This window comes from Bos javanicus, chromosome 24, assembly GCF_032452875.1.
Source record: "Bos javanicus breed banteng chromosome 24, ARS-OSU_banteng_1.0, whole genome shotgun sequence".
Lineage (NCBI taxonomy): Eukaryota > Metazoa > Chordata > Mammalia > Artiodactyla > Bovidae > Bos > Bos javanicus.
In genome coordinates, this window is record NC_083891.1 from 39,416,482 (window position 1) to 39,444,093 (window position 27,612).

General features: G+C 43.2%; 1 protein-coding gene across 1 annotated transcript in view; it reads right to left on the bottom strand.

Moving 5' to 3' along the window:
• Positions 1-200: 200 nt before the first annotated feature.
• The window catches only part of L3MBTL4 (L3MBTL histone methyl-lysine binding protein 4), a 154,909-nt gene continuing 127,497 nt past the window's right edge, over positions 201-27,612 (bottom strand). The window contains 2 exon segments of the mRNA XM_061399436.1: positions 201-1,153; positions 18,984-19,021. Coding sequence (XP_061255420.1) covers positions 897-1,153; positions 18,984-19,021 — 295 coding nt within the window. The 3' untranslated portion in view covers positions 201-896.

Below are 27,612 nucleotides of genomic sequence, written 5' to 3' on the forward strand. Positions count from 1 at the left end.
ACAAAAACCTCACAGAATTATGCATTATAATCATCGCCATCATTATACAGCTCCTGTGCTTATTTCAACCTGGGTAGTAAAAGTAATTAAAAAGGGGAGTTGTGAGGACAGCTATTATTTCCTTCAAGGACACAACTTGAATAGATACTGTTTTCTCCTCCAACAGTTTTATTCAGAGAGCACAAGAGTGGAATTTGCAACAAATGAAAAAACTGAACATACACTTCCAACTGAATAAAGCTTTTATTGGGCAATTTAGAAATATATATGCTTTTGCACTCAGAAGCTCTAGGTTCTTACCTGTTAGTAAAGTTAAGTGAATGAGTAAATGTGTGAGTCGGGGGCTGTAATGAACCACTGCTCCAGATGAAATCAGCGGAGCCTGAGTGCCTGCAGCACTGGGGATCAGGGTGGGAATCATACAGCCCAGGGCCCCGGGTTCCAGATGCCACAGGAGCCCCGGCCCTGAGTCCCCGTGCCCGAAGTCCTCTCCAGGCCACGCTGGGCACCTGCCTGACTCCTCCTCCAGCCCGAGATCTGAGACGTGTGTAGGCGGCACCCGTGTCCACCTTGTTTGCTGCTTAGGGGAGAAGAGGCCCTCAGAAAAGATCTCTGGTGTCCCTCAGACACCTTAGAACATATGTCCTTTATCCATCTTTAAGAGACAGCTGCTGCTGTTCAGACGTTCCGTCGTGTCTGACTGCAACCCCATGGACTGCAGCATACCAGGTCTCCCTGTCTTCACTGTCTCCTGGAGTTGGCTCAGATTCATGTCCATTGAGTCAGTGATGCTATCTACATGGCACTTGTTATGTCCATGTTACTCATTGTTTTAAGTTAACAGTTTTTTTCTAAATATCTGTAAGTGAAAGTTGCTCCGTTGTGTCCGACTGTTTTCAACCCCTTGGACTGTTGACTGCCAGGCTCTGCTGTCCGTGGGATTCTCCAGACAAGAATACTGGAGTGGGTAGCGAGGATCTTCCCAACTCAGGGTTCAAACCCAGGTCTTCTGCACTGCAGGCAGATTCTTTACCGTTTGAGCCACCAGGGAAGACTTTCCTTAGGCTGGAGTAAAACTGTCTCCTTATACTTGTGTCCACTGGCCAGCATTCAGCTCTCTGGAATTGCTGTGAATCACTCCATTTTCTCTTCCCTGTAAAAATAATCATGATCATGTCATCCATGAAGATGTCACATCTTTATCTGCTTTTATAAATGGCCCACAAGTCAATTTTTTCCCCCTCAAATGGAGATGAGGCTCCCTTTCATCATTCTGATTTACTGAGACTTTGTTAGGAGCAGAAGAAGGTGCATCCAGAAATGTGGTTTTTTTTTTTTTTCAAAAGTATATTTAAGGCTAATTTTTAAAATGGTTGGAAAATAGCTACATTCAGGATGCCAGCCGGAGGACACAGCTGCCTCCAGGAGGGCCATGGGTTTGATGCATGGGTCTGACAGTCACCATCTGTGCTTTCTGCAGGGGCAGCCACACCACGCCGGGATGTGCAAGGCAGAGATGCAATCAAGAGCTTTAAAATAGAGCAGCGGTGGGCTCCCTGAATTTGATTAAATCCCAACTTCCACCACAGTGTGTTCCACCTGCCTCTAGCCTTCCCGTCATGAGGCATGAACGCTGGAGGCCAAATCCGAAACTCGTCCTCTAAAAACTTCAACATTTTTCAGATGAGCTGATTCTGAAAAGTTATTTACATGATGGTCTTCCTCTTTTATGAAAATAAAAACAATAGAAACTCAGAATTTGGCCATTTCTATACAAAGTAGAAAAGCAATCATTTGAGGAAGAGATAACAAGTTAACAAAGAGAGCCAGAACACACACACACCCACACACACACACATAAAATAAGTAGAAAGAAAAATAAAACCTTAACAGGAATGAAGATGAAACTGGAGGAAGCAGAAAGGGAGAACAGACCTTGCTGAACACTGAGCAAGGGACGCAAAAGATAAAAATGAAAAATCCTAGCAAAATACAGTTGAAGTTTAAAAAAAAAGAATTTTTAAGAAAAGATTAAAGAAGGAGATCCAGTAAATGCATAGCTAGTGTCTCTGAGAAAAAAGCAAAACAATGAAACAAACAAACTCTCTCTCGCTATATATATATATATATACACACACACACACACACACACACACACACAGTAAAACCTTCCCTGGTGGCTCAGATTATTTTAAAAAATCTGTCTGCAATGTGGGAGACTTGGGGCAGACCCCTGGGTTGGGAAGATCCCCTGGAAAGGGCATGGCAACCCACGCCAGTATTCTTGCCTGGAGAATCCCCACGGACAGTGGAGTCTGGGCTACAGTTTATGGAGTCACAAAGAGTCAGACACGACTGAGCAACTAACACACGTAACACACATACAATAAAGCTACCCATTCTCCTGAGCATTTTGTATCTATAAGCTCAAAGATACTTGAATCTATAACTGAAAGGGCCATCAGGTGAATGAGAATCCAGAATTGGGGTGTATCTTGGTAAAGTTACCGTCATCTAAACACCCGTGTGGGCAGTCAGGAAAGCCTCCACTCTCTGCCCAGACCTTCAGCAGCAGAGCCTGGGAACGGCAGAGAGGATGGTGAGTAGGAAGTGCCAGGAATCTGCTTCCTCTCTAGACAGCAACGACACTGGCAGAAGCTGTCTGATGCAACTATTTTGGAACCTGGAGTCTATTTGAAGGCGTGCAGCTTCCAGGGGAGGCTTGGGAGATAAGTCATGGTTACTTTTGGTCAACTCTGGCTCTCAGCGCAGTGGTGGCTACCCGTGCACTGCCCTCAGCCCCCCGGCCAGAAGCTGTACCCATGTTCCTGGAGCAGTTTGCGTGTGACTTGCAGGATGTACAGGGTGGACAACCAGGAACTTGTGCTCCAAATGCTAGGGCTCTGTGTTCTGGTGGCTGATTGTGGAGCGGTAGGCATGGAGGAGCCAGATGCTGTTGCTGCAACCCCTGCTGGCTGAAGTGGCTTTTAGGGTATTTCAGAGTGCCTTGAAATGTTTTTTCCCTTCATTCTCCCCTTCGCCTTTTGGGAGCCAGGTATTTAAGGATTGTGGTTTAGTTGCTAAGTCGTGTCCAACTCTCTGTTACCCCATGGGCTGCAGCACACCAAGCCTCCCTGTCCTTCACCATCTCCTGGAGTTTGCTCAGGCTCATGTCCATTGTGTTGGTGATGCCATCCAACCATCTCATCCTTTGTCGTCCCCTTCTCCTCCTGCCCTCAATTTTTGCCAGCATCAGGGTCTTTTCCAATGAGTCAACTGTACAAATAAGGTGATCAAAGTATTGGAGCTTCAGCTTCAGTATCAGTCCTTCCTTCCACTGAATATTCAGGGTTAATTTCCTTTAGGATTCACTGGTTTGATCTTCGTGCAATGCAGCAAGTAAGAAAGTTGTTTATCCCACCCTCTCTCCCAGAACACTATCTACTGCAGGAAAGAAAGAATAGGGAGAACTACCAGGGCCCCAGCAACGAACTCAGAGCTCTGCTGGTAAAAGTAACAAAAACTGAACACGTAATCCGATAGATAGAACAACCAGACATGAAGGTAAGTACAGGAATAGAGGACTAGAGCCATAACCTAACCAGATCTAACAGAAACCATATGGAATAGTATACCCAACCACAGAATACACATTCTTCTCAAGTTCACACGGGACATTTTCTAAGACAAACCTTATGTTAGGCCACAAATCAAGTCTTAATACAGTTTAAAACATATGTATCATACAAAGAATCTTTGTTGACTATGACAGGATAAAACTGGAAATCAGTAACAGCAGGAGATCTGGGAAATTCACAAATTTGTAGAAATTAAATGACAAACTCTTTATCAATGACTCAAAGAGGAAATCAGAAAGAAAATTAGAAAATACAAGTATTTGTCCCTTAAAGATACAAATTTAAATGAAAACACAACATACCAAAACTTAGGGGATTCTGAGAAAGCAGTGTTATGAGGAAAATTTATGGCTGTAAATGCTGCATCAAGAAAAGAAAAAAGAACTCAAATCAACAATCTGCCTTCACAATTTAAGGATCTAGAAAAAGAAGAAAAACTAAGAGCTAGCAGAAGGAAGGAAATAATAAACAGTAGAGTGGAGACTGACAGAATAAAGAAAACAATAAAGACAATGAAAGCGAGAGTTTTTTTTTTTTCTTGAAAAATTAACGAAATCAAAAAGATTAACTGAGAAAGAGAAGACGCAACCTATTGAAATCAGAAATGAAAGTGGGTGAATTACTACCCACTCTACAGAAATAAAATAGATTATGAGAGACCACTATGAACAGCTATATGCCCTTATATGCCCACAAATTAACACAGATGCAGTGAACACATTCTTAGAAACACAAAACCTACCAAGAGTGAATCATGAAGAAATGGAGAATCTGAATAGATCTATAATTAGTAAGAACATTGAACCAGGAACCAAAAACTCCTTGACAAAAAAATCCTTGGACCAGATGGCTCCATGGGTGAATTCTACCAAACACTGAAAGAACTTACATAAATTCTTCTCAAAAGTGAAAGTGTTAGTTGCTCAGTCGTGTCCGACTCTTTGCAATCCCATGGACTCTAGCCAGCCAGGCTCCTCTGTCCATGGGATTCTGCAGGCCGGAATACTGGAGTGGGTAGCCATTCCCTTCTCCAGGGGATCTTCCCAACCCAGGGATTGAACCCAGGTCTCCTGTGGTTCTTGCACTGGCAGGCAGATTCTCTTCCATCTGAGCCATCAGTGAAGCCCAAATTCTTCTCAGACTTTTCCCAAAAACTGAAGAGGAGGGAACATTTCCTAACCCACAGGAAGGCGTCTCAATTAGAAAAGAAGCAGGGAAATGATCTCTGTCCAAAAATGACATGAACTTCAGTGCCCATTGATGGCAAGGGAATAAACAAAACATGGTAGATACATACAGTGGGAATTTATTTAGCCTTAGAAAGGAATGAAATTCTGATACATACTGCAACATGGATAAACCTTGAAGACATTATGCTAAGTGAAATAAGCCAGACACAAAAGGATAAATATTGTATGACTCTATTTATATGAAATACCTAGAACAGTCAAATACACAGAGACAGAGAGTAGAGCAGTGATGACCTGGGGCTTGGGGGTGGTGAGGTGGGAGTTACTAGTCAAGGAGGACAGGATTCCAGTTTGGAGGTGGAAAGTGGTGAGGATTGCATACAATGTCAATTCATTTAATGCCACCGAACTGGGTACTTAAAAATGGGCAACATGGTAACTTTTGTGTTATGTATATTTTATCACACAAAAAAACCTGGAAGACAGTGGAGTTACAACTATCACATATTCAAGGGAGGAAAGTGTACAGAAGGATCGCACGTCTGACTCAGTGGCACCTCAGATACACAGAGTCAGTGTTTGTCTCCACCTTATCATGTTTCCCCACGACTCTTTACCTCCTGGTCGTGACTATTCAACAAGGGATTCTTTCCTTTTTTTTCCTTTCAGTTCAGTTCAGTCGCTCAGTCGTGTCCGACTCCTTGCGATGGTAAATTGAAAGGAATACATTTCTGATTAGGAAGCCTCCACTCTCTCCTTCTTTATAAGACAGGCATTAAAATTTAAAAGCCAGAACATGGAATAAGCGCTAATGAAAATGTCAGCAAGTGAGAGTTTGGGTTTTAAAATGCTGCTAATCAGAACAAGAAATACAGGCTGAGGGGGAAGAGTCCAGCGGCTCTTGCTTTCTGCCTTTGAAACATCCTCCAAATGTCACGTAAAAAATCACTTATGATTCATTCTGATCGGTGATGACTTGGATCATTGAAAAAAAAAAATCAAATCTGGAGAAGTCCAGTAGGAGAGCAAGGTCTCTGAAGCCAGGGTGGGTGGTTTTCTCCAGCCAGAGCCGCCCGGGTGGGAGCCTTCATGCAGCACTGGTTTCTCTGGTGAGACAGATCTGGTTTCAATCTGTGTTTCTTCAATTTTTATCAGTGTTGGCCTAGATTTCCAAAGCTGAGCTAAAATGGAAATAGTCTTCTCTCCCTTTAACCCATCTGTCTCCTTTTATTTACATAATATAATATTTTTTCCCTGAATAATTCTAAGCTTTTTTTTTGAGATTTGAACAAAATCTGTACTTTAGTTAATAATACTGGATCACATTTCCTGTTTTTTTTTTTTTTACAATATAATATTTCTTTATATTCTCAGAATCAGATTAGAAGTTTCAAGGCTTATTCAACTTTTTTTAATCACTAAGATAATAAACTTTCTAGACTTTTAGCAGTAATACTAGATGCCAAAATACATGGAACTATATAAAATTTTTGATTAGAGATCTAGGATTCTATTCATACTAAGTCAAACAAGTGGAATCAAAATGTCATAAATTTTTTCAGTTCAGTTCAGTCACTCAGTCGTGTCCAATTCTTTTCAACCCCATGGACTGCAGCACGCCAGGCCTCCCTGTCCATCACAAACTCCCAGAATTTACCCAAACTCATGTCCATTGAGTCGGGGATGCCATCCAACCATCTCATCCTCTGTTGTCCCCTTCTCCTCCTGCCTTCAATCTTTTCCAGCACCAGGGTCTTTTACAAAGAGTCTGTTCTTCACATCAGGTGGCCAAAGTATTGGAGTTTCAGCTTCAACATCAGTCCCTCCAATGAACACTCAGGACTGATCTCCTTTAGGATGGACTGGTTGGATCTCCTTGGAGTCCAGGGGACTCTCAAAAGGTTTCTCCAACACCACAGTTCAAAAGCATCAATTGTTCAGCACTCAGCTTTAAAATTCATAAGTTTTCTAAAATATTTATATTATAGTAAAGGACTTCCCTGTAGCTCAAACAGTAAAGAATCTGCCTGCAATACAGGAGACCAGGGTTCAATACCTGGGTTCAGAAGATCCTCTGGAGAAAGGGATGGCAACCCACCCCATATTCTTGCCTGGAGAATCTCATGGACAGAGGAGCCTGGCAGGCTATAGTCTATGGGATTGCAAAGAGTCAGACACGACTGAGTGACTAACACACAAACATACTATTTACATATATATATATATATGTATGTATGGTAAAGCATCTGCCTGCGATACAGGAGACCTGAGTTTGATCCCTAGGTTGGGAAGATCCCCTGGAGGATGGCATGGCAGCCCATTCCAGTATTCTGGCCTGGAGAATCCAATGGACAGAGGAGCCTGGTGGGCTACAGTCCACAGGGTCTCAAAGAGTCAGACACGACTGAGTGACTAACATACACACACATGTATACAAAAGCTTTTCTACTATGTTTGGTAAACACTTAATTATAATTTTTTTTTTAAAGCAAAATGGAAATAAATGGAAACTTTATCATGACAAAGGGACTTTTAGCATCTTCTTTTGGGATTTAGACTCAACAGGGCCTCAGGATTGGTCCAAACTTGATGAATATCAGGAGGGGAGGCCCTACACAATAAGGCCATTTCTCTGAGGTGCCATCACTTATGACTCATTTCTTGAGTGACCAGCGACTCCTCCCGAAAGAAAAGGATGAAGGAGGGTTTCTGAAAATTTACTCATGTAGGCCTCCTTGTTCTGGTGTGAGGAAACTGCACTGGATAATGACTTTGCTAAGTATTAGCAAAGGAAGGGTTTACAATTATTCAGGTTCTGTTGCTGCTGCTGCTGCCAACGGAGTGATTTATCAAGGTACAGCATCTCATTGAAGGAACTGAAAAGCACATCACTACTAAGGGATGATTTCTAAAGAAGACTTAATTACTACTGTGTTTTTAATGGGGGCTGAAAATACACAGAGACAAGCTAAAGTGGCATGTGACAAGTCCTCATTTAGTCTGTCAGCCCTGACAGCATATCGAGAAAGATGTAAACATTTTACAATAGACCCGGAGGTAGAAGCAGATTCTCTTGTCATTTCAAAATAATGGCAGAATTTGCTGGTGAGGCCAAGGTTCTGCTGGCAGGTACCTGACAAGCAGACTTGGAGTGAACATTCCAAGAGGACCAAGTGACAAGCCAGTGTGCGGAGACATAGATTTGGTTGTGTTTTGACTAATCCACATCTGAACGGTTGTTGAATCCAGTCCCATGTTCCCAGGTCACCAAGGCCTCTTCATTTCCTTGTTGTTGTTCAGTTGCTCAGTCATCTCCAGCTCTTTTCGACCCCATGAACTGCAGCACATCAGGCTTCCCTGTCTGTCACTATCTCCGGGAGTTTGCTCAAACTCACAACCATTGAGTCCGTGATGCCATCCAACCATCTCATCCTCCGTCGTCCCCTTCTCCTCCTGCCTTCAGTCTTTCCCAGCATCATGGTGTCTTCTAATAAGTAGGCTCTTCACATCAGGTGGCCAAAGTTTTGGAGCTTTACCTTCAGCATCAGTCTTTCCAATGAATATTCAGTGTTGATTTCCTTTAGGATTGACTGGTTTGATCTCTCTGCTGTCCGGGGGACTCTCAAGAGTCTTCTCCAGCACCACAATTCAAAAGCATCAATTCCTCAGCACTATTCAACCCACCCACTCCCCATTTATTTCCCCTCATGAAAGTAGCAAGTTACCAGATCCTTGGGAGCTCCCCCCAGCCATCTCCAAAGAGCAAGTGCTCCCAACCATTGACAGACAGGCGCGACATAAATGCAGTGGCTTCGAGAAATGCAAGTGACCTCTTGCACACACAGGACAGGGTCTGAACAATGCTCCATGTTCACAATTCCTATGATAACACAAACACGAGGTACAAAGAACGGACGGAATGACTGGGGGATGGAGAATCGTTCAAGGAATTTTTTTTAAGTCAAGGAAAAACCATCACCTCCGGTTTCAACAATGGCCTGACTACCTTTCCGATTCTCATCAACAGTCGGCTTTGCTGCTGGACAGAAACCTTTTCTTTCGTCCTTTGGCCTGAAGCACATTAAAACCCAGTTTTCCTTAAAAACAGGATTTGTGGTCACTACCCTCAAGTGCTGCCTGGACACTTCTGGGGCTAGTTCAGATGTGTGCTCTGTAAACTGGACACAGATCATAGGGAAGCAGAAACATGATGTAAAGATGGTCGAAGAATTAGGATGAAGGGTTGAGGAACGGCTACCCCGAAGAACTGTCTAGCAGGGCCATAGCGAATGCTCTGGGAAATTTAAAGTTATATTTATTTGCCTGTCAATGAAATAAAGATCAGGGAGGAGAAAAAAAGCCTCCCAGGACAAGGCAAGCTGTCACAAGGGTCATAAAGAAGAATTGTGGGTGTCAAGCCCCTGCCATAGAAAATACATCTTGAAAACATACACAAGCGTTTGATTTTGATGTCAGTTTTGCCAGAAATCAATGGGATGAACAGCTTTTCTCCTTTGATCCATGGTGAGGACGTGAGAACGTTTTGCCCATGCAGCCCCTCATGGTCTCTGCACGTTTACTCTCTGTAGGATAGTCCTCCTGCCCCACCCCTGCCCCATTCCTTTCTCTCCCACCTTCCCATTCACAGGCCACCAGAGATCCATACTGCGACCTGTTCAGTCCCTCAGGTCCCCTAAATCGGAGGGACCTGGCTCCATTTCCGGAATATCTAAGTTATAATAGCTTGGGTGGGGCCTGAATCCATGTATTTAGTAAAAGGTTACATAGGAGATTCTGATGTAGGAAAGAGTGAGGACCACAGCACAGACCACACAGAACCACGAGAGTCTCTGAAGAATCACATCCAGGTCCTCTTTCCATGATCATCCAAACCAAAGTCCTGATACACAACAGTGGTGAATTCTAGCATGGCGATTACCATTGACTATGGAGCTTCCCAGGTGGCGCTAGTGGTAAAGACTCTGCCTGCAGGAGAAGGAGACAGAGGTTTGATCCCCAGGTCAGTAAGATCCCCTAGAGAAGGAAATGGCAACCCACTCCAGTATTCTAGCCTGGGGAAACACAGGGACAGGGGAGCCTGTGGGTTACAGTCCATGGGGTTGCAAAGAGTCAAACACAACTGAGTGTACACACACACACACACACACACACACTCACACACACATTTACCATAGTATCCAGTGGCATCTGTTACATCTAAAAGTGAGAAAAGATGTTTCATGTGTTGTGAGCATGCAATGTGATTCATAGAAACCACTGAAACAGGAAAAAGCCCTACCATTTCCTCCCCACCCTGAATTCTGAGGGCAAACTGGAGCTTTATGTCCTGTAAACAAACCACTTCTAATCAGGAATACTGATTCTTAGGTAACTGGCTAATCTCAGCTGGTGAAGTGGTAAACAATCCGCCTGCAATACAGGAGACACAAGAGACTCACTTGGGTTTGATCCCTGGGTCGGAAAGATTCCCCTGGAGAAGAAAATAGCAACCCACTCCAGTATTCTTGCTTGGATAATCCCATGGACAGAGGAGCCTGGTGGGCTACAGTCCACGGACTCGAAAAGAGTTAGATAGGACTGAAGCGACTGAGCATGCACGCAAACCAGTGGTATGCCCAGACTCTAAAAGAGTTAAGGTTTAGAAAATAACAGCAAAGATTCTGATTAGCAATGCTAAAAAGAGAGGGCTGCAGGATTCTGGCAATGTTGCCTAAAGCTATGCAAGTTAATTAATATTTAACCTTTTCTCAGGGACCCCAAACTAAATGCAATCAACTCGTTGGCATTCTGAAAGTGATGTGGAAGTGGGTGGCAGAAATTTCATATCATTTCTTAGGATTAAAGTGCCCAGTTATTTTAGATCACCAACAACCTAAAGGACACAGATCTTCTACCAAGGAAATAAAATGTAACACATGGAGAAGAGGTGAGTCCTGAAAGGGTATTCTTTATGTTGTTGATTATCTAAATTATCTGAACACTTTAATCCTAAGAGAAAATATGAAATTTCTGCCATCCACTTCCGCTTCATTTTCAGAATGCCAACAAGTCGTGGCTATGATTGGTACATGGGGCTTCCCCAGTGGCTCATCGGTAAAGAATCCGCCTGCCAATGTAGGAGACACAGGTTTGATCCCTGGGTTAGGAAGATCCCCGGGAGAAGAAAATGGCAACCCACTCCAGTGTTCTTGCCTAGAAAATGCCATGGGCAGAGGAGCCTGGTGGGCAACAGTCCACGGGGTCACAAAGAGTTGGAAGCGACTGAGCGCACACACATGGGCACGTACACACACACACACACACACACACACACACACACACACACACACATTACTGATACAGCTTTTGACCAGAACTATGAGATGCAAGAGAGGCAGGCTTGATCCCAAGGTCAGGAAGATCCCCTGAAGTAGGAAGTGGCAACCCACTCCAGTCTTCTTGCCTGAAAAATTCCATGGACAGAAGAGCCTGGTAGGCTACAGTCCATGGGGTCACAAAGAGTCAGACATGTCTGAGTGACTGAGCATACAGCATACACGTATCTCATAGCCCGTGTCTTAAATACATCTCTGCTGTTGTACAGACAGTCATGGATTTTATACTTTTCAAGTGTCCCTAAGTATCCCAGGCTGGAGAGGCTGAGTCCAGGAAAGGGCAGCTTTTATGTGATATTTTACAGAATTGAAATCATGGACAAATAAAGATGGTCCCATGTTATTAATAGCAAATGATTCTCTGCAGGAACGTGGTGGAAGTACAAATAGTCCCCTCAGGTTGTGTTCAGAGGAGGTTTCTAGTACAAAGCCTGTGCCTCTGGTTCTTTATAATTTATTATGGTTTAATGGAGACAAATGATAAATTATATATGAGGCCATAGTCCAGAGACTTCCCCCTCGTAGACCCAGGCCAAAATTGTTATTTTAGTCACATTCAAGAAATGGATTCTTTGTTCCTCATTTGTTTTCAGGTGTAGTCATTAAGAAGCATTGAATAAACATGTTGAAATTCATTCCAATTACAAAATACCTACTACCCAATGGGAACCTATTATGTGCCATGCTTGGTATTTGCCATTGAAGTCTCTCCATTTAATTCTCCCTACAGTTTTGTCAGTGAGGTATGATAGTAAATTCATTTTTCTTTTTCTAAAATATTTATTTATTTGGCTGTGCTGGGTCTAGTCGCCTGACCAAAAGTTGAACCCAGGCCCCATGCATTGGGATCTCAGAATCTTCGCCATTGGGCCACCAGGGAAGTCCCATATCCCATAAAATGGATAATTGTTCCTACTTTGCTGTAAGCTCTTCCTATTTCTTATTAGACAGTGCTCTTCTGCACTGTTCACAACTGCCGTGATTTATTGTGACGTTTGGATGGTCACCTATAGAACTCCTTCAAATGGGGGCCTGTCTATGCATTCTTTATAGAGGGTTAGTCATCGCAGTCAAGTTGGGCAAAACCTGATTTTCACTGTCTTGCTTTGTCCTCTCACAAGCCCTGGCTAAGGGGCCAGTAATTCCCAAGCATTTTTATATTATAAACATAGCATTTACATCTACATTAACAGCTTTTCAGGGCACAAAATAGAAGATGGAGCTGTCATTGTTATTTTCTAACGTATTCCAGGATGTTGCCTTGCTAAATCATAGTCCCCAAAACCCACAGAGAAAAATAACACAAATCACCTATCTTTCCCACATAAGGTGCACAGGCCGAACCTTGACATAAATGTGCCTCTGCTAATTAACTAGAACTGGCCACATTCATTTCTCTAAAGTAAGAAGTGAAACTAAATAGTGTCATTTACTTTTTCTTTTTTGCCCTGCTCCAGTTAAAATTTAAAAAGACAGGATAAACTCAGTTGAAGAACACTCCTTGCAATTCTTTTTGTTTTTTCTAATTACTCAAATTGATGGGTATTAAAAAAAAAAAAAACAGCCTCATATTCAGTTTGGTTGCTGGTTTTATACGATAGGGAGGCTAATTAAAACTACTGCATACTCTGGCACATTCCAGGGCACAGCTTATGATTGTGAAAAGGTCACATACTTGGAAATAAAGTTTGTTACGCCTCCCACATTTAGCTAAATAATCACAGAGGGTGTTAAAAATAATTTCTAGCCCTTTTTTCAGGGGAGCTTCTTTTCTTTTCCCTGTTTACTCATGACAACCCATCAACACCTCTCTCTTTCTTGGGGCGATCATATTTGTGGGGTCCCTCCAAAAGCCTCTGCAAGCTCACAGGTCTATGGAGGGCATCATAAAACATGGATTCTGACTCAGTTTTGGTCAGAAACAAAGCAAAACCCTGGAAGAATGATGTTTCAGAACTAGGATGCTTAGCTAAGATCCACTAGATACCCGAGGCATTGATCGTCTGGTAAACAGGACAAAGAGATACACTCTAAAGGATGCTCCCTGGTGAAGAAAAAACACATTTCTGCCTCTCCTGGGAGGGTCTCTGAACACAGTCATGGCTGTGTCCTCCACTAACCCAGACTGCATTCTGCAGCCCTCACCCTCTCTCGAAACCCAAGCTTCACCTGGTCTTTCCGAAATGAATTGTAACCTTAAGACAAGCCTGAATCTTCATATGATTGACGTCTTATTAAACCATTTGTTTGTTTCTTCCATGTCAAAAAGTGTTCACTCTTTTGCTTTGCTAAACCTTCACTATGCATAGTTTCATACACTCATCAGTTTCCATATTTTAAAGTGTTGATGGAGGGACTTCCCTGATGGTCCAGTGGTTAACAATCTACCTTCAAATGCAGGGGACTCAGGTTCGACTCCTGTTTGAGGAACTAAGATCCCACATGTGCATGCATGCTTAGTCACTTTAGTCATGTCCGACTCTTTGTGACCCTATGGACCTCAGCCCACCAGCCTCCTCCATCCATATATAATTGTAAAAAAAAAAACAAAACCATAGCTCAACCCTATGTTTAATATGCTCCCAACCACTTTCTTCATGAAATAGGAAGTTCTGCTGAGCTTCAAAGAAGTCAATACTGGCTGCATACAATGACTTCATTAATTTGTCCGTTCATTCATCCAACAGTTGTCTATGTCAGATCAGATCAGATCAGTTGTTCAGTCACGTCCTACTCTTTGCGACCCCATGAATCGCAGCACGCCAGGCCTCCCTGTCCATCACCAACTCCCGGAGTTCACTGAGACTCACGTCCATCGAGTCAGTGATGCCATCCAGCCATCAATACCTACTATTTTCTGGGACCTGACATAATGCTTGGGACACATATAGGAATAGAATCAAAGATTCCTGCCTTTAGGGAACTTACCTTCCAGACAGAGAAACAGATAAAAAAATGTTTATGAGAAGAAAAAGAAAATTCTATCGTACTCTTGTTGTTTAATCACTAAGTCTCGTCCAATTCTTTGAGACCCCCATGGAACATAGCCCACCAGGCTTCTCTGTACATGGGATTCTCTAAGAAAAAATACTAGAATGGGTTGCCATGCCCTCCTCCAGGGGATCTTCCTGACCCAGGGATTGAACCCAGGTCTCTTATGTCTCCTGCATCGACAGGATGGTTCTTTACCACTAGCGCCACCTGGGAAGCCAAGACCCCACATGCCGAGGGGCAAGCAAGCCCTCCTACCACAACTAGAGAAGTCTGTGTGCCATAAAGCAGCCAAAATAGATTAATAAAAGAAAAAAATAAAATCGTTGGTGGATACTTTTGTCTCTCCTGTGTCTGATGTCTGGTAGGATGACGACTGCTGGTTACATCGCATCACTTAAACGATGTCAGTCACAGATAAAGAAGAACCCAGTGAGTTCTCAGACTCCACACAGTGTTACCAACTTCTTAAATGTGGCTTTTCCTTCTTTGACCCTTTTCTAGTCTTACCCAGGGATGTAAAGATAGGCCACTGTGATAAAAGTACAGCTGGAACAAGACCCCAACACTAGTGTACTTGATTAAAGGAAAGGAAATGACTTGTCATCTACAATTTAAAGGAAATCTTGGTGACTGTTCCCTTTGACTATTAATATGATTTCTAGTAGGGCTTACTTTCTTTCATTAAAATATTTCATACACCTTCACAATGCTTTTTAATGCCAATGTCTTATCTCTAGGAGGTCTACTTTGATTTATGTGATTTAACATCTCCAACTTGCAGAGACTTTGGCAAGAGGTGAGAGTCCATCCTAATCCACTTTCTGAGAAGATGGTAGACAGGACCATGCAGGGAAGCCACCCGATGGAGTGATGCTGAGCTCGAGGCGGCAGCTGATTAAAAACCTACGGCTGCCAGTTCTTAGCCCAGCTGCTCCTTCAATCTGCTGAAGCAGCAAGGGAGAAGCCCCAAAGACCAACCTACTTCCTTATCTAAAATGCCACATGGGATCGCGGTAACCACAGTGAGTAATAACAGCAACACGCAGGGCTGTTAAGTGAGGTCTCCTAATAAAGACAGTAGAGTGAGATGACAAATGTAAGTACAGGACTGAGTATCTACTATGAATGAATACTTTTAATTAAGATTAGTAACTGATATTATATCAATTAACTGAATATTTAATAATAGTCACATCCCCAGACTGAAAATATCACAGCAGAGAGGTTACATGATTTGCCAGGGTTGCACAGCCTCACCTTCTGATAAATTCAACTGCAATCCAGCTAAGCTTATTAATAGTCTCTCAGGCCAGGATCTTAACTGCCCTGTATGCCCTGCAGCGCACGGCTGAGGTTCCTACTGGTGAGACTGGGGAGACCCAGATGCTGGAGCTACCTGGAGAAGGCGCGAGGGGGAAGGACCCTGACTCCTCCCCAGGTTACTAATTTCCAGATAATAAGACTGCTCCGTGTAATAGCCATCCTCTGAATATTCCAACCTAGGTAACTTAAAGCTACTGCATGTTAAATGGGATTTATAAGGAAACCAATAAAGTAAATGTTTAAATAAACCACAAAAGCTGTGACCAGCTCCCATCCCACTGTTCAATAAACATGAGAAATGAATTACTCTCATTTCTTAGAGTAAGAAGAAAGGCCACTGCTGCTGCTAAGTGGCCTCAGTCCTGACCGACTCTTTGTGACCCTATGGACTGTAGCCCACCAGCTTCCTCTGTCTGTGGGATTCTCCAGGAAAGAATACTGGAGGGGGTTGCCATGTGCTTCTCCAGGGGATCTTCCTGAACCAGGGATCAAATCCACATCTTTTAAGCCTCCTGCATTGGCAGGCAGGTCGTTTACCACCTGGGAAGCTCAGTAAGAGACTAGCCAAACAAAATTAAGATAGAAGCAGAGGTCTGTGTTGGCCCCCCAGGAGATGGGGGGTCTGTGGTCTCAGAGAGACCCCCTTCCTACTTGCCAGGGAGAAGGCTTACTCTACTGTCCAAAAGTTGCTAAGCTGGTCAATTCAGGGAAAATCAGAAAAAAAAAAAAAAAAACAGCTTTTAATAGATAAAATGATAATTATTTGTAGATGACCCATTTATTTACCTGGAAAGCAATTACTTGAAAAAATTACATATAGATGAGAATTTGACTTGATCACAAAGTCAAAATTGCTGTATAGAAATTGACAGCTTTTATACACAATCAACATTAGCTCCAAGGTATCAAGAAAGAAATGAATCCACTTGTTGTAGCAAGAAAAATGATGAAATGCTTAGGAATAAACTTCATAAGAAGGGTCCAATTTCTACATGAAGGAAACCAGAAATGCTATCAAGGGACAGGAATGATTTGAGTGTGGGAAAGGCTTATTGTGTTTAACTTCATAATGGAGCACATTCAGAGTTAAACCATAAATTTAGGCTCAGTGGGTAAAGAATCCACCTGCAAATACAGGCGTCGTAGGAGACGCAGTTTGGATCCCTGGCTCAGGAAGATCCCCAAGGAGCCTGTCGAGCTACAGTCCACAGGGTTGCAAAGAGTCGGACATGACTGAGCAACGAAGCACACAGCACAGTGAGATTAACAACAGGATTTTGGTTTCATACTAGAAAAACTGATTCTGAAGTTCATTTGGAAAAAAACAAACAAGAAAGAGTAGCTGGAACAATGTTAAGGGGAGCCTCGAGACTTCCCTGGTGGTCCACTGATTAAGAATCCCCCTTGGGATGTAGGGGACTCAGGTTCAATCCTTGGCAGGGAACTAAGAGCCCACATGCCTCACGGCAACTAAATCCACCCATCACGACTATTGAGCCCCTGCGCCACAACTAGAGAACCCGCACGCCGAAAGTACAGCCTAAATAAATATTTTTTTTACAAAGAAGAGCCTAACTGCTATTTAGATTTTAAAACTTACTATAAAGCTGCAGCACTTGAAACAATGTAGTACTAACACAGGAACAGACAAGAAGATCCATGCAAATAAATAAACTACATAGAGGGATTTAGTATAAGATGAAGGTGAGATTTAAGTCAGTGGGGGAACAGATGGAACATTCAGTTAACAAATTGTGGACACTTAGATCAACGGCCAGGACAAGAGTACAAGTTACTTCTCCACCTCTCACCGTCCACAAATACAGAGGTTAAAGGGAGAAATGCTTTCAAACCGAAGACCATGAAGCAATAAAATAAAGAAATGGTAGACTTCTTTTTTAAGGAAAGAAAAGCCTAACTGTGATACAAAACTAGAAGCCACAAAGGAAAAGACTGGTATATTCGTATCCAAAAACTGTATTTAAAAAAACATAAAAAGTACCATTAGCAATTTCAAAGACAAACGGAAACAGAAAAAGTAGTTCCAACTTGCAATACATTAAAGGGGTTAATTTCCTTGTATATACACACACGGAGTCACATGTGCAGGGGCGTTAGGTCATGTCTGACCCTGTACGATTCCACGGACCGTAGCCCACCAGGCTCCTCTGTCCACGGGATTCTCCAGGCAAGAATACTGGAGTGGGTTGTCATTTCCTCCTCTAGGGGATCTTCCCCGCGTCTCTTATGTCTTCTGCATTGACAGGTGGGTTCTTTACAACTAGTGCCATCTGGAAAGCCCCACAGAGCTGTAACTAAATAGAAAAATGGGAACAGAATTTAGACGATTGTTCACAGAAAAATGAATACAAATGACTCTTGAAATATGCAAAGATGCTCACTCTCAGACTTAAGTCTATTTTTTTTAACCTATCTTTTTTGGTTTAGATGAAAAAATTTCCTAATACAATAGGTGGAAAGCGGCGGGGGCGGGAGCGGGGAGTCCTCTCATACATTGCTGGTGTGGGTATACTGTACAGGTTTTATGGAGAAAAATCTGGCATTATCTAAAATGCGTGTCCCCACGGACCTGTGATTTCACTTCTGGTATCTGCCCAGTAGACTCTCACAGTGTGAAATGATGAATGTGGACCACTCTTCAGCATTCTTTACATAAAAATGTGGAAAACCACCTGGATGGCCATCGACAAAGTCAGAGTCCATCCATGTGGTGAACAAGGGCAAGGACCCTTCACACACACTGATGTGAACCGTTTCCCAAACTTTATTGTGCTAAGTGAACACAGGGACATGTGTAACCATGTACACACACACACACACACACAGGCATCCCTAAGTAAGGAGAGAACAGCCCTGGCCTGGGTACAAGCTGGAGCTGCAGGAGGGGATGAGGAGGGGCACACATTTTCACTGTGAATTCTTCAGACCTTTTGAATTTTGTACTAAGCACATCTACCACCTACTAAAAATCAATAATGTTTCTTTTTGCCTTCTCAGAATTCTGGGTTATTGACTTGTAGCTGGAAAAAGGCTAAGTCTGGGAGAATGAGCTTGTTAAGGGAAAGAAAGCAAGAACGCATACATCTGTACCTTTTCTCACCATTTACCAAGCATTAGTTAGGCTGCAGTCCATGGGGTCGCTAGAGTCGGACTCGACTGAGCGACTTCACTTTCACTTTTCACTTTCATGCATTGGAGGAGGAAATGGCAACCCACTCCAGTGTTCTTGCCTGGAGAATCCCAGGGACGGGGAAGCCTGGTGGGCTGCTGTCTATGGGGTCACACAGAGTTGGACACGACTGAAGCGACTTAGCAGCAGCAGCAGCAGCAGCAGTTTTCACTATTTTAACTAAATGAGTGACGTATTGAGCTTGTTTCCATAAGGAAGAGGGCTTCATGGGGAAAAAGTAACACAAATTTACCTTTCAAGGGGCCACCCTTCTCAGACTTGCCTGTGGTTCTTTTAACGTCAGTCAGAAGTATTGCAAGTTCATTGGCGAGAAGAGAGAGAAAATGGAGAAAAGAAAAATTACCTTTTCGATTCTAAACTGTCAAGGGTGATGAAACTTAGTCAGTAGTCCTAGCTGAGCAGCCCCAAAGCATCTGCTTTTACCCTTGACTTCAACTTTTTCAAATTAAGAACACTATTTCAAAATTTCTTTTATGTACTGCCATCTCGATTTCTACTTTATGAATTTTCTAAGAAATTCACTGCATTTAAAACTTCTTATAATAAACAGGTCATACATTTTAAAAACAAGCATATGAACAAGGAATACACTGTAAGTGCATTATGTAAACCATAAACACCCAGGCAGCTCCATTAAACCCAATGGTGTTTTATCCTTTATAAATACAGTAACTGCATTGCTGTGAAATACTCAAAGTGCTAAGAAACCCAATTATTTCCACCACCTTTTTTGTCTTTTTTTGTTACCTATCTGGTTCCATGTGTTTCAGTTTTACAGCTGCTCTTTCACTAGACTGACCCATAAAAGTACTTAATAATCCAACTGCTATTTGTTAGGAGGCTAGAGTTTGTGACCATTGAGAAAAGCCTCATGTGATCCAAGTTCCAAGCCCGACTGTGTTTCTGATTTATGCCCCCCACCCACTGCCGCCCCTCCATGGGAGCAGAATGACCATTAAGCATTACTTTAGTTTCTACTTCAAAGGGGCCTTTGGAAGCTGGTCCACCTGCTGCCAGGAAGCACACTGTGTTCTTGAGAAGACAGATTCCTCACCTCAGCCCATTTCAGAGAGGCAGCGTGTACACAGGAAATGCTACTTCTCCCTGCTTCTCTAACTCCTGAGTGATTTACAACTTGCTGGGAGGGAACCATTCTTTGCCTCTTGAGAAATTCACATAGATCAGGAACATCTCATTCTTGGGGTGGTGGAGAAATTGCCTGGGATAGAGTTACTGTGCTTCACGTAGAGATCTGTGCGGGGCACCTTGCCTGAAGATGTGATACAAGACTGGAAACTTGATTTCTACAAATTCCAGGTATGTAACAATAGGCTAAGTTATCTTGCATGCAAAGTGAAAATTCATAACTGGTGGAACACAGATCTGTAACTCCAGCCTCATGCAGCTACAAAGGAGGCTGTGCTCAGTCGATTGATCATGTCCGATCTTTGCGACCCCCTGGCCTGCAGCACACTAGGCTCCACTCTCCTTCACTATCTCCCAGAGTTTGGTCAAACTCATGTCCATTGAATCCAGTGATGCCATCCAACCATCTCATCCTCTGTCGCCCCCTTCTCCTCTTGCCCTCAATCTTTCCTAGCATCAGTCTTTTCCAATGAGTTGGCTCTTTGCATCAGATGGACAAAGTATTGGAGCTTCAGCTTCAGCATCAGTCCTTCCAATGAATATTCAGGATTTACCATATTTACACTATATATATATATATATATATATATATATATATATATATATATAGTAAGTCAGGGCTTCCCTGGTGGTCCAGTGGTTAAGAATCCATCTACCAATGCAAGGGACACTGGTTCGATCCCTGGTCTGGGAAGATCCCACATGCCTGAGAGCAACTAAGCCTGTGTGCCACAACTCCTGAAGCCCGAGTGCCTAGAGCCTGTGCTCCGCAACAGCAACAAGAGAAGCAATGAGAAGCCCGTGCAGCACAACAGACAGTAGCCCCAGCTCGCTGACACTAGAGAAAGCCACTCGAGTGCAGCAACAAAGACCCAGCACAGCCAAAAATAAATCAATAAACAAAAGCACTGTACTTTGCAGCTGATTCAGCGTCAGCTCTTACTGGGGTCAAAGCGGGGGAAGGTTATGACCCTGTTCAGTCCGGGAGAGGCTGGTAACGGGCTCCATGCCTGGGGAAGCAGACCCCAGGCTCAGCCCAGACTGACTCCAAGTATCATGTCAGATTTGAGGAAGGAGAGACTAGAGGACCGACCAAGTAATTCTGCTGCTCAGCTGTCTGTGAAAAACAGTTCTATATAAGGAAAATGCAATAAGTGTTATAGCCACAGGTGGTTTCTCCAGGGGGAGAGACTCATCTGCATACCAAGGGAAGTCAGATTTTCCAGAATGGGAAGTATATTTTTGAAATGATTCAAAATATCTCTCTCTCTCTCTCTCTCTCTTTTTTTTTTTGGTTTCGTCGTCACCTCCTCCCCATTCCTCAATACTAGCTATAGAATTATTTCCTCTACTCGCTATAGTCACACTTGCTTTCTCTCTCCTCTCCAGCAGTGTTTTGGTAATTTGTGTTTCTACTGCTTTCTACTTTTGTCTTGGTAAATGAATGGACGTTGCAAAGGCATATGGTATTATACAAAGCTCTATAACATACAAACACTATGCAAATTCTTCAGAATTAATATGCTCTTTTTCTGATCTCATTACAATGGAATCAAGAGACGAGCAAACAGCTTTCATTGTAATGAAATTCTGCTGCATCGAATATTTGTGCCCCCAATGAGACTTAACCAATATCAATATAGATACAAGTAAGTTACTTGAACGTATTTTTAACAGAGATACTAGAATCCTAGAGGATACTAGAAATCAGTGTCTCAGGTCAGTTTTTGACTATTAACTTGACTTGGTCATCTACTAAGAGATAGAACATGGAAGGGGGAGTGGGCATACTTACATAAAAATAGGAGCAAGGGCACATCAGTGTCGAGGGGGCATCTAACAGAAAGAAATCAATAGCAGCAACAACAAAAATGACATCTCACCAAAGAAGGGTAATACACAAAAGAGAGCTTTTGATTAGTCATGCCTCATAAATAATAAGCAATTCTATCATCATTTTTGCATGTTCTCATCAAGTTGGTGTTATGGACTGAGTATTTTGTCCTCCCAAAGTTCATACAGAGTCGGACACGACTGAAGCAACTTAGCAGCAGCAGCAGCAAAGTTCATATGTTGAGGCCCTAAGCCCCTGGTTGATGATATTTGGAGATGGGGGCTTCCCAGCTGGTGCAGTTGGAAAAGAATCTGCCTCCCAGTGCAGATGTAGGGTTGATCTCTGGGTCGGGAAGGGTAAGATCCCCTGGAGAAGAAAATGGCAACCCACTCCTGTACTCTTGCCCAGGAAATCCCATGGACAGAGGAGCTTGGAGGTCTACAGTCCATGGGGTTGCAAAGAGTTGGACATGACTGAACAACAGAGCACGAAGAACTGTCTCTGGTTTGGGAAGTAACATACCCCCACGTCCAATCCAGTGCTTGTAAAACAGAATCAGTCAACGAATGAATGATCCAGGACTTGTGCTTTTAACCATAGTACAAATAGAGATCAAAGCTTTTGGATTAAATAACAGAGCAATGAACTCTTTTATCTCACTTCCCATGACCAGAATTTTCCAGAGCTTCTCAACTAAAAAACTTTGTGCTCTGTATTTCTTTCCTCTGATCCAGCTACGATTGGATGGACTCTTTGAAGTTTACAGTGCTGGACACACAATGATTGCCCTGTAAAATATTTGTTGAATGGCTGATCTTAGAGCAAAAGGATCCTTTAGTAAGTTCAACATTTTCTAACTTGCTTTCATTGACTCAGAGTTAAATATGGATGTTTTCTCAAGAGCACTCATAAGGGACAACTGATTTTGTTTTCAGGTGACACTTGGAGGAGGCAAGGTTTTGATTTGTGTTTGGAATGTAGGCGCTCAGGTGACAGCTTTAAGAAAAATCCCTGTAAGAAAGCAGTGAAAGGAAGTGGATACTGACATACGGCACCTGTTCTCTGAAGCAGAGTTAGAACACTCTGCTGATTAATTACCCTTTGATGAAAATACACACATCCTTCGACTGAGTTCATGCTATGACCCCAGATGACTGTGGAAAGCTGGACAATCCACTCTCATTTTGTCTCCAAGTGGAATCAGGAAGGGGTTTCTCAGGCAGATTTAACACAGGTTGGAGCCCCCAGCCTCTGCTGCCAAACTACTTATCAGGGCATCACACCCCGCCCCCTACTGCCTTCCTGGGGAAGACAAACTAGTGGTGCTGGTGCCAGCCAGCCATGTACTGGCTGTGTGCCCTGGGAGGTTATGCATACTCTGTGCACTGCAGTTTCTCCATAGTTCAAAAGAAAGAAAACACAATGTCACTTGGCTATGGTGAAGAGTGGGAGAAGCAGGTGCTGGCACCCCATAGGATGAGCATCCTCGCCTTCGCCCAGGCTTCTTCCCATCCTTAAGTGGTTCATCAGACAAGTCACTGTTGTCCCCAAAATCACAGAAGTGGCTTTGCTTCCAGTTACCTAATTTTTTTTCCAGTTTAAGTCTTGACAATAGTTTCACCTGTGAGTTGAGCTTACATCTCCCCAGAAGACCTGATAATGGTCTTGATAAGCCCCCAGAACACCCTGGGGCCCCCAGCAGCTCTCTGGCTAATTTAAGAGCTCTTCTTACAGGGTGAGAGTGGCCTTGACTGCAGCTTGGCCAGCCCTGGTCCTTCCTCTACATGATCTCTGATTATTACTTGGAGAAGGAGAGAGCAAAAACAACAATGGGAACTTTTTGACTGGTGTTATTAAAGCAGTTTCAGAAAAGTCATTTTGCACAATAAGCCCAATTTGTAATTGTGCTCAGTTGCGCCTGACTCTTTGCGGCCCCATGGACTGTAGACTGCCGGACTCCTCCGTCCATGGGACTTCCGAGGCAAGAATACTGGAGTGGGTTGCCATTTCCTACTCCAGGGGATCTTCCTGACCAGGGATGGAACCCACATCCCTTGCAACTCCTGCACTGGCCACCACGAGTGCCACGGGAAGCCCTTAATACGTAATGACACCTATGCAATTCTGCCATAGTGTTCTGTCCTTATTTATTTATTTTTAAACGAGTCAAGAAGGGAACTAGCAAAACTCAGTTGAAAAACACAGGTATGAGTCTGGGAAGACAGTAAATGGAATACTTTGAGTACTAAAAACCATTTTCCACAACACTCATGCTATTCAACTAGGTACAATAATTATTAAGGGACCAAACTTTTAAAAAATCACTAAAAAAGATAGGACTTTATTCAATAAATACTACAAAAAGTAACAAAGTATTTGAAGGTCAAAAGATGGACTGTATGCCTGTGAATTCTGTATGCCTGTTAATTCTCTGTATGCTCTTCCTCAAGATGAAGAATTGTGCATAATCTGACTTCTCACCAAATCTTGTTTTCTTCAACACTTCCCCAAAGTGTGTCAGGGAAATTCTCCAGGATCACATAACATCTGCCTATCCTAGTCCTAGCCTCTTCTGTTAAGTAGAAACTGAATGAAAACTAGTTACTCTCAGCAGTCTGAAAGGCAATTAACCTTGTAGTCTCCAAAATGATGAAGACATTAACACCATGGTGCTGGGGAAGACTCATTGGAGTCCCATGGACAGCAGGGAGACCAAACCAGTTCACTCTAATGGAAATCAACCCTGAATATTCATTGGAAGGACTGATGCTGAAGCTGAAGCTCCAATTCTCTGGACCCCTGATGTGAAGAGTCAACTCACTGGAAAAGATTCTGATGCTGAGAAAGATTGAAGGCAGGAGAAGAAGACAACAGAAGATGAGATGGTTGGATGGGATCACCAGCTCGATGGACATGAGTTTGAGTAAGCTCCAGAAGGTGGTGAAGGACAGGGAAGCCTGGCATGCTGCAGTCCATGAAGTCACAAAGAGTTGGACACGACTGAGCGACTGAACAACAACCTTAGTACTGTCACTGCAATTTAAGAGCAAACTTTCTCAGTTTTTATAAGTGGTGATATTCTCCATGACCAATACCTGTGCACATTAATTTCTAAAGTATCTAATTTTAAATAACTCAATAAAATCAATACCGAACAGTTTCCAAAATGCAAATAAGATCTGACTCCAGGGAGCATGGCAGTGCTCAGATTCGCTGTTTGAATAAGAATCATGTTGTCCCCCTGAGGCTCTGGGCTGCTGCTGTGCAGGGTACAACTTCTGGTTTTTAATGGTGGTTTCTTTTTTTTCCTCTTAGGGCAATAACATGGGTCTGAAATGAGTTCTGGAGAGAGGCAGAGACAGTAGAGGGAAGGATTTTTTTTTTTCCTCCCAGTAAGTGATCTGCTCAAAACGGGGAGGGATTTTTCATAGCAAATTCTGTTGCAGAACTCATACTGATTTTTCTCTTAAATTGTTAAAAGTTTTCTCAACATGCTGCCTATTAAAGAATTGCAGACGTGTGATATCAACACAGCTGGTAACTTCCTCAGTCTCCTTCCGGGATGTGATGCTTGTTTTCCTCCTGCCTCGGGTCTTGGCAGGGAAGAGGACGTCAAAGGCCATGGTGGCCATTGCTTCCAGAGTCTCAGTCTGGCCATGAGGGCCCTGGATGTTGTTATGGGACTCTCAGCCTGGATGTGGCAGAGGCATCCTTTGGGAACGGGATGCTCCCTGTGGTCTTCACCCCGCTGTGACTTCAACATACACAAGTCAATAGGCCACGCCACACAGGTCTAACTGGCTAGGCTGCCAGTGTGTGAGGATTCTGATGAAGCCTGCAGGCCTTGGGGCAATGAGACTCCATGGAGGCCATCAGAGTCTGCATTCATGTCTTCACTGGAGAACTGGGTGGAAATCCTGGCGCATTCCTGTGGTCAGGCAGACTCAGTGGATGAATTCAGCCATTTCTAGAAAATTTCTGTTGTGGACTGAATCCAGCCTGTGACTTTGATGGAGACATTGACCATCAAAGGGTCAACGTCTGGTGGAGAAATACAGCCCACCAGTCTGTATTTTGCTGAAACTCTGCTGGACAGGGGACTCGTGCTGATGAAAGATGCCCCTAGGGTACCACATGGTATGAAGGACGTCGGCATCTTAAGTGTCTGACTTCAGCGATGGCTTTCACTGTCGTTAGCCAGGCTCCCCTGTCCATGGGATTTCCCAGGCAAGAATACTGGAGTGGGCTGCTATTTCCTCCTCCAGGGATCTTCCTGACCCGGGGATTGAACCCTCATCTGTTACATCTCCTGTATTGGCAGGCAGGTTCCTTACCACTAGTGCCACCTGGGAAGCCCCAGTGGCTTGCATTATGTGATATGACAAATGCCTGGCTATACAGGATACCAGTTCATCATTGGGATGGTTGAGAGGGGCAGCTGTGGCTGCAGGGCAGGGACTGCAGAGGCACTGGACGAGTCCTGCGACGTTTCCCACCAGCGAGCTTCTCGGTCCCATTCTATACCGATGGCCGCTGGCTGTCTGCATGATCACGATGGACCTCCTTCAAGGCTTCTCTGTACCAACCCCACTGTTCAATTATAAAACATGTATCTCAGAGTTCTCTGAAAAGCAATTGGAGGTAGTTCCAAAAGTATACTAAAAAGCTGCCTTGAAGTCAGCTTCATAAATACTTTCTCTTTGATGTTTCAGTTTAGAAATTATGGATATAGGTTGATACTAAGAGTATGCTATTGACGGGGAATTCCTATTAAAGGGGGCTATCATAGCACAATACAATTTAAAGTGATGGTAAAACAATGACTGAGAACTTTACAAAGTCTCTGGAGGGCTGTCTGAATCATAAAGCAATAAAGCATATATTCAGCATCAAATTCATTACAATTTTCAGAGTATGGCAGATAGCTGACACATACCTAAGTCTCAATTAATCAATATGTTGGATTACAATAACTGTGATCAGTGCCTAGTCCCTGCCAGATGCTGGTCATGACGAACAAGCAGGACTTCCTGTACATTCTCAGCCTCTTGTGGAATAATAAGCATCGGTTTCCAGACATTTAAGCAAATGACAAGGAAAAGGTCAAATATCCTTGTTTGACCTTTGCAGCTGAAAGGACAGTGAGTTCCAAAACTTACATGTGTTTTTTTTTTTCCCCCATCTAACCTTCTGAGGCAAAAGAGAGAATCTCCATTTTTAAGTTTTGCAAATAGTTGACTCTTTGGTACTTTACCAATAGTGAAGAATTTTCTCTTTCAAGATCCAGTGAGTAAGTAGGTTAATGGGCATAAAGGGTTCTGACACTTTTAGTTTTTAGACGAAGAACAAATCAACATACTGGAAAATGTATGGCGAGGTAGGAAATTGGACAATGCAAATTGAACACCACAATCCGATGCTACAGCACATCTGGATGACTAGCAAAAACCATCTACAGCTCACGGAATCTTACTAGAAAGTTCTGTCCATTTATAATCCCCACAGTAAGTTCAGTATCTGGAAGAACAAGTCCAGTGTCTGAAGACTTGAACATCATTCTGTCCTTGTTAATGTTGTTGTTCAGTCATTCAGTCGTGTCCGACTCTTTGCAACCCAGTGGACTGCAGCATGCCAGGCTTCCCTGTCCTTCACCATCTCCTGGAGCTTGCTCAAACTCACATCCACTGAATCAGTGATGCCATCCAACCATCTCATCCTCTGTCGCCCCTTTCTCTTCTTGCCCTCAATCTTTCCCAGCATCAGGGTCTTTTCCAATGAGTCAGTTCTTCGTATCAGGTGGCCAAAATATTGGAACTTCAGCTTTAGCATCCATCCTTCCAATGAATAGTCAGGGTTGATTTCCTTTAGGACTGACTAATGT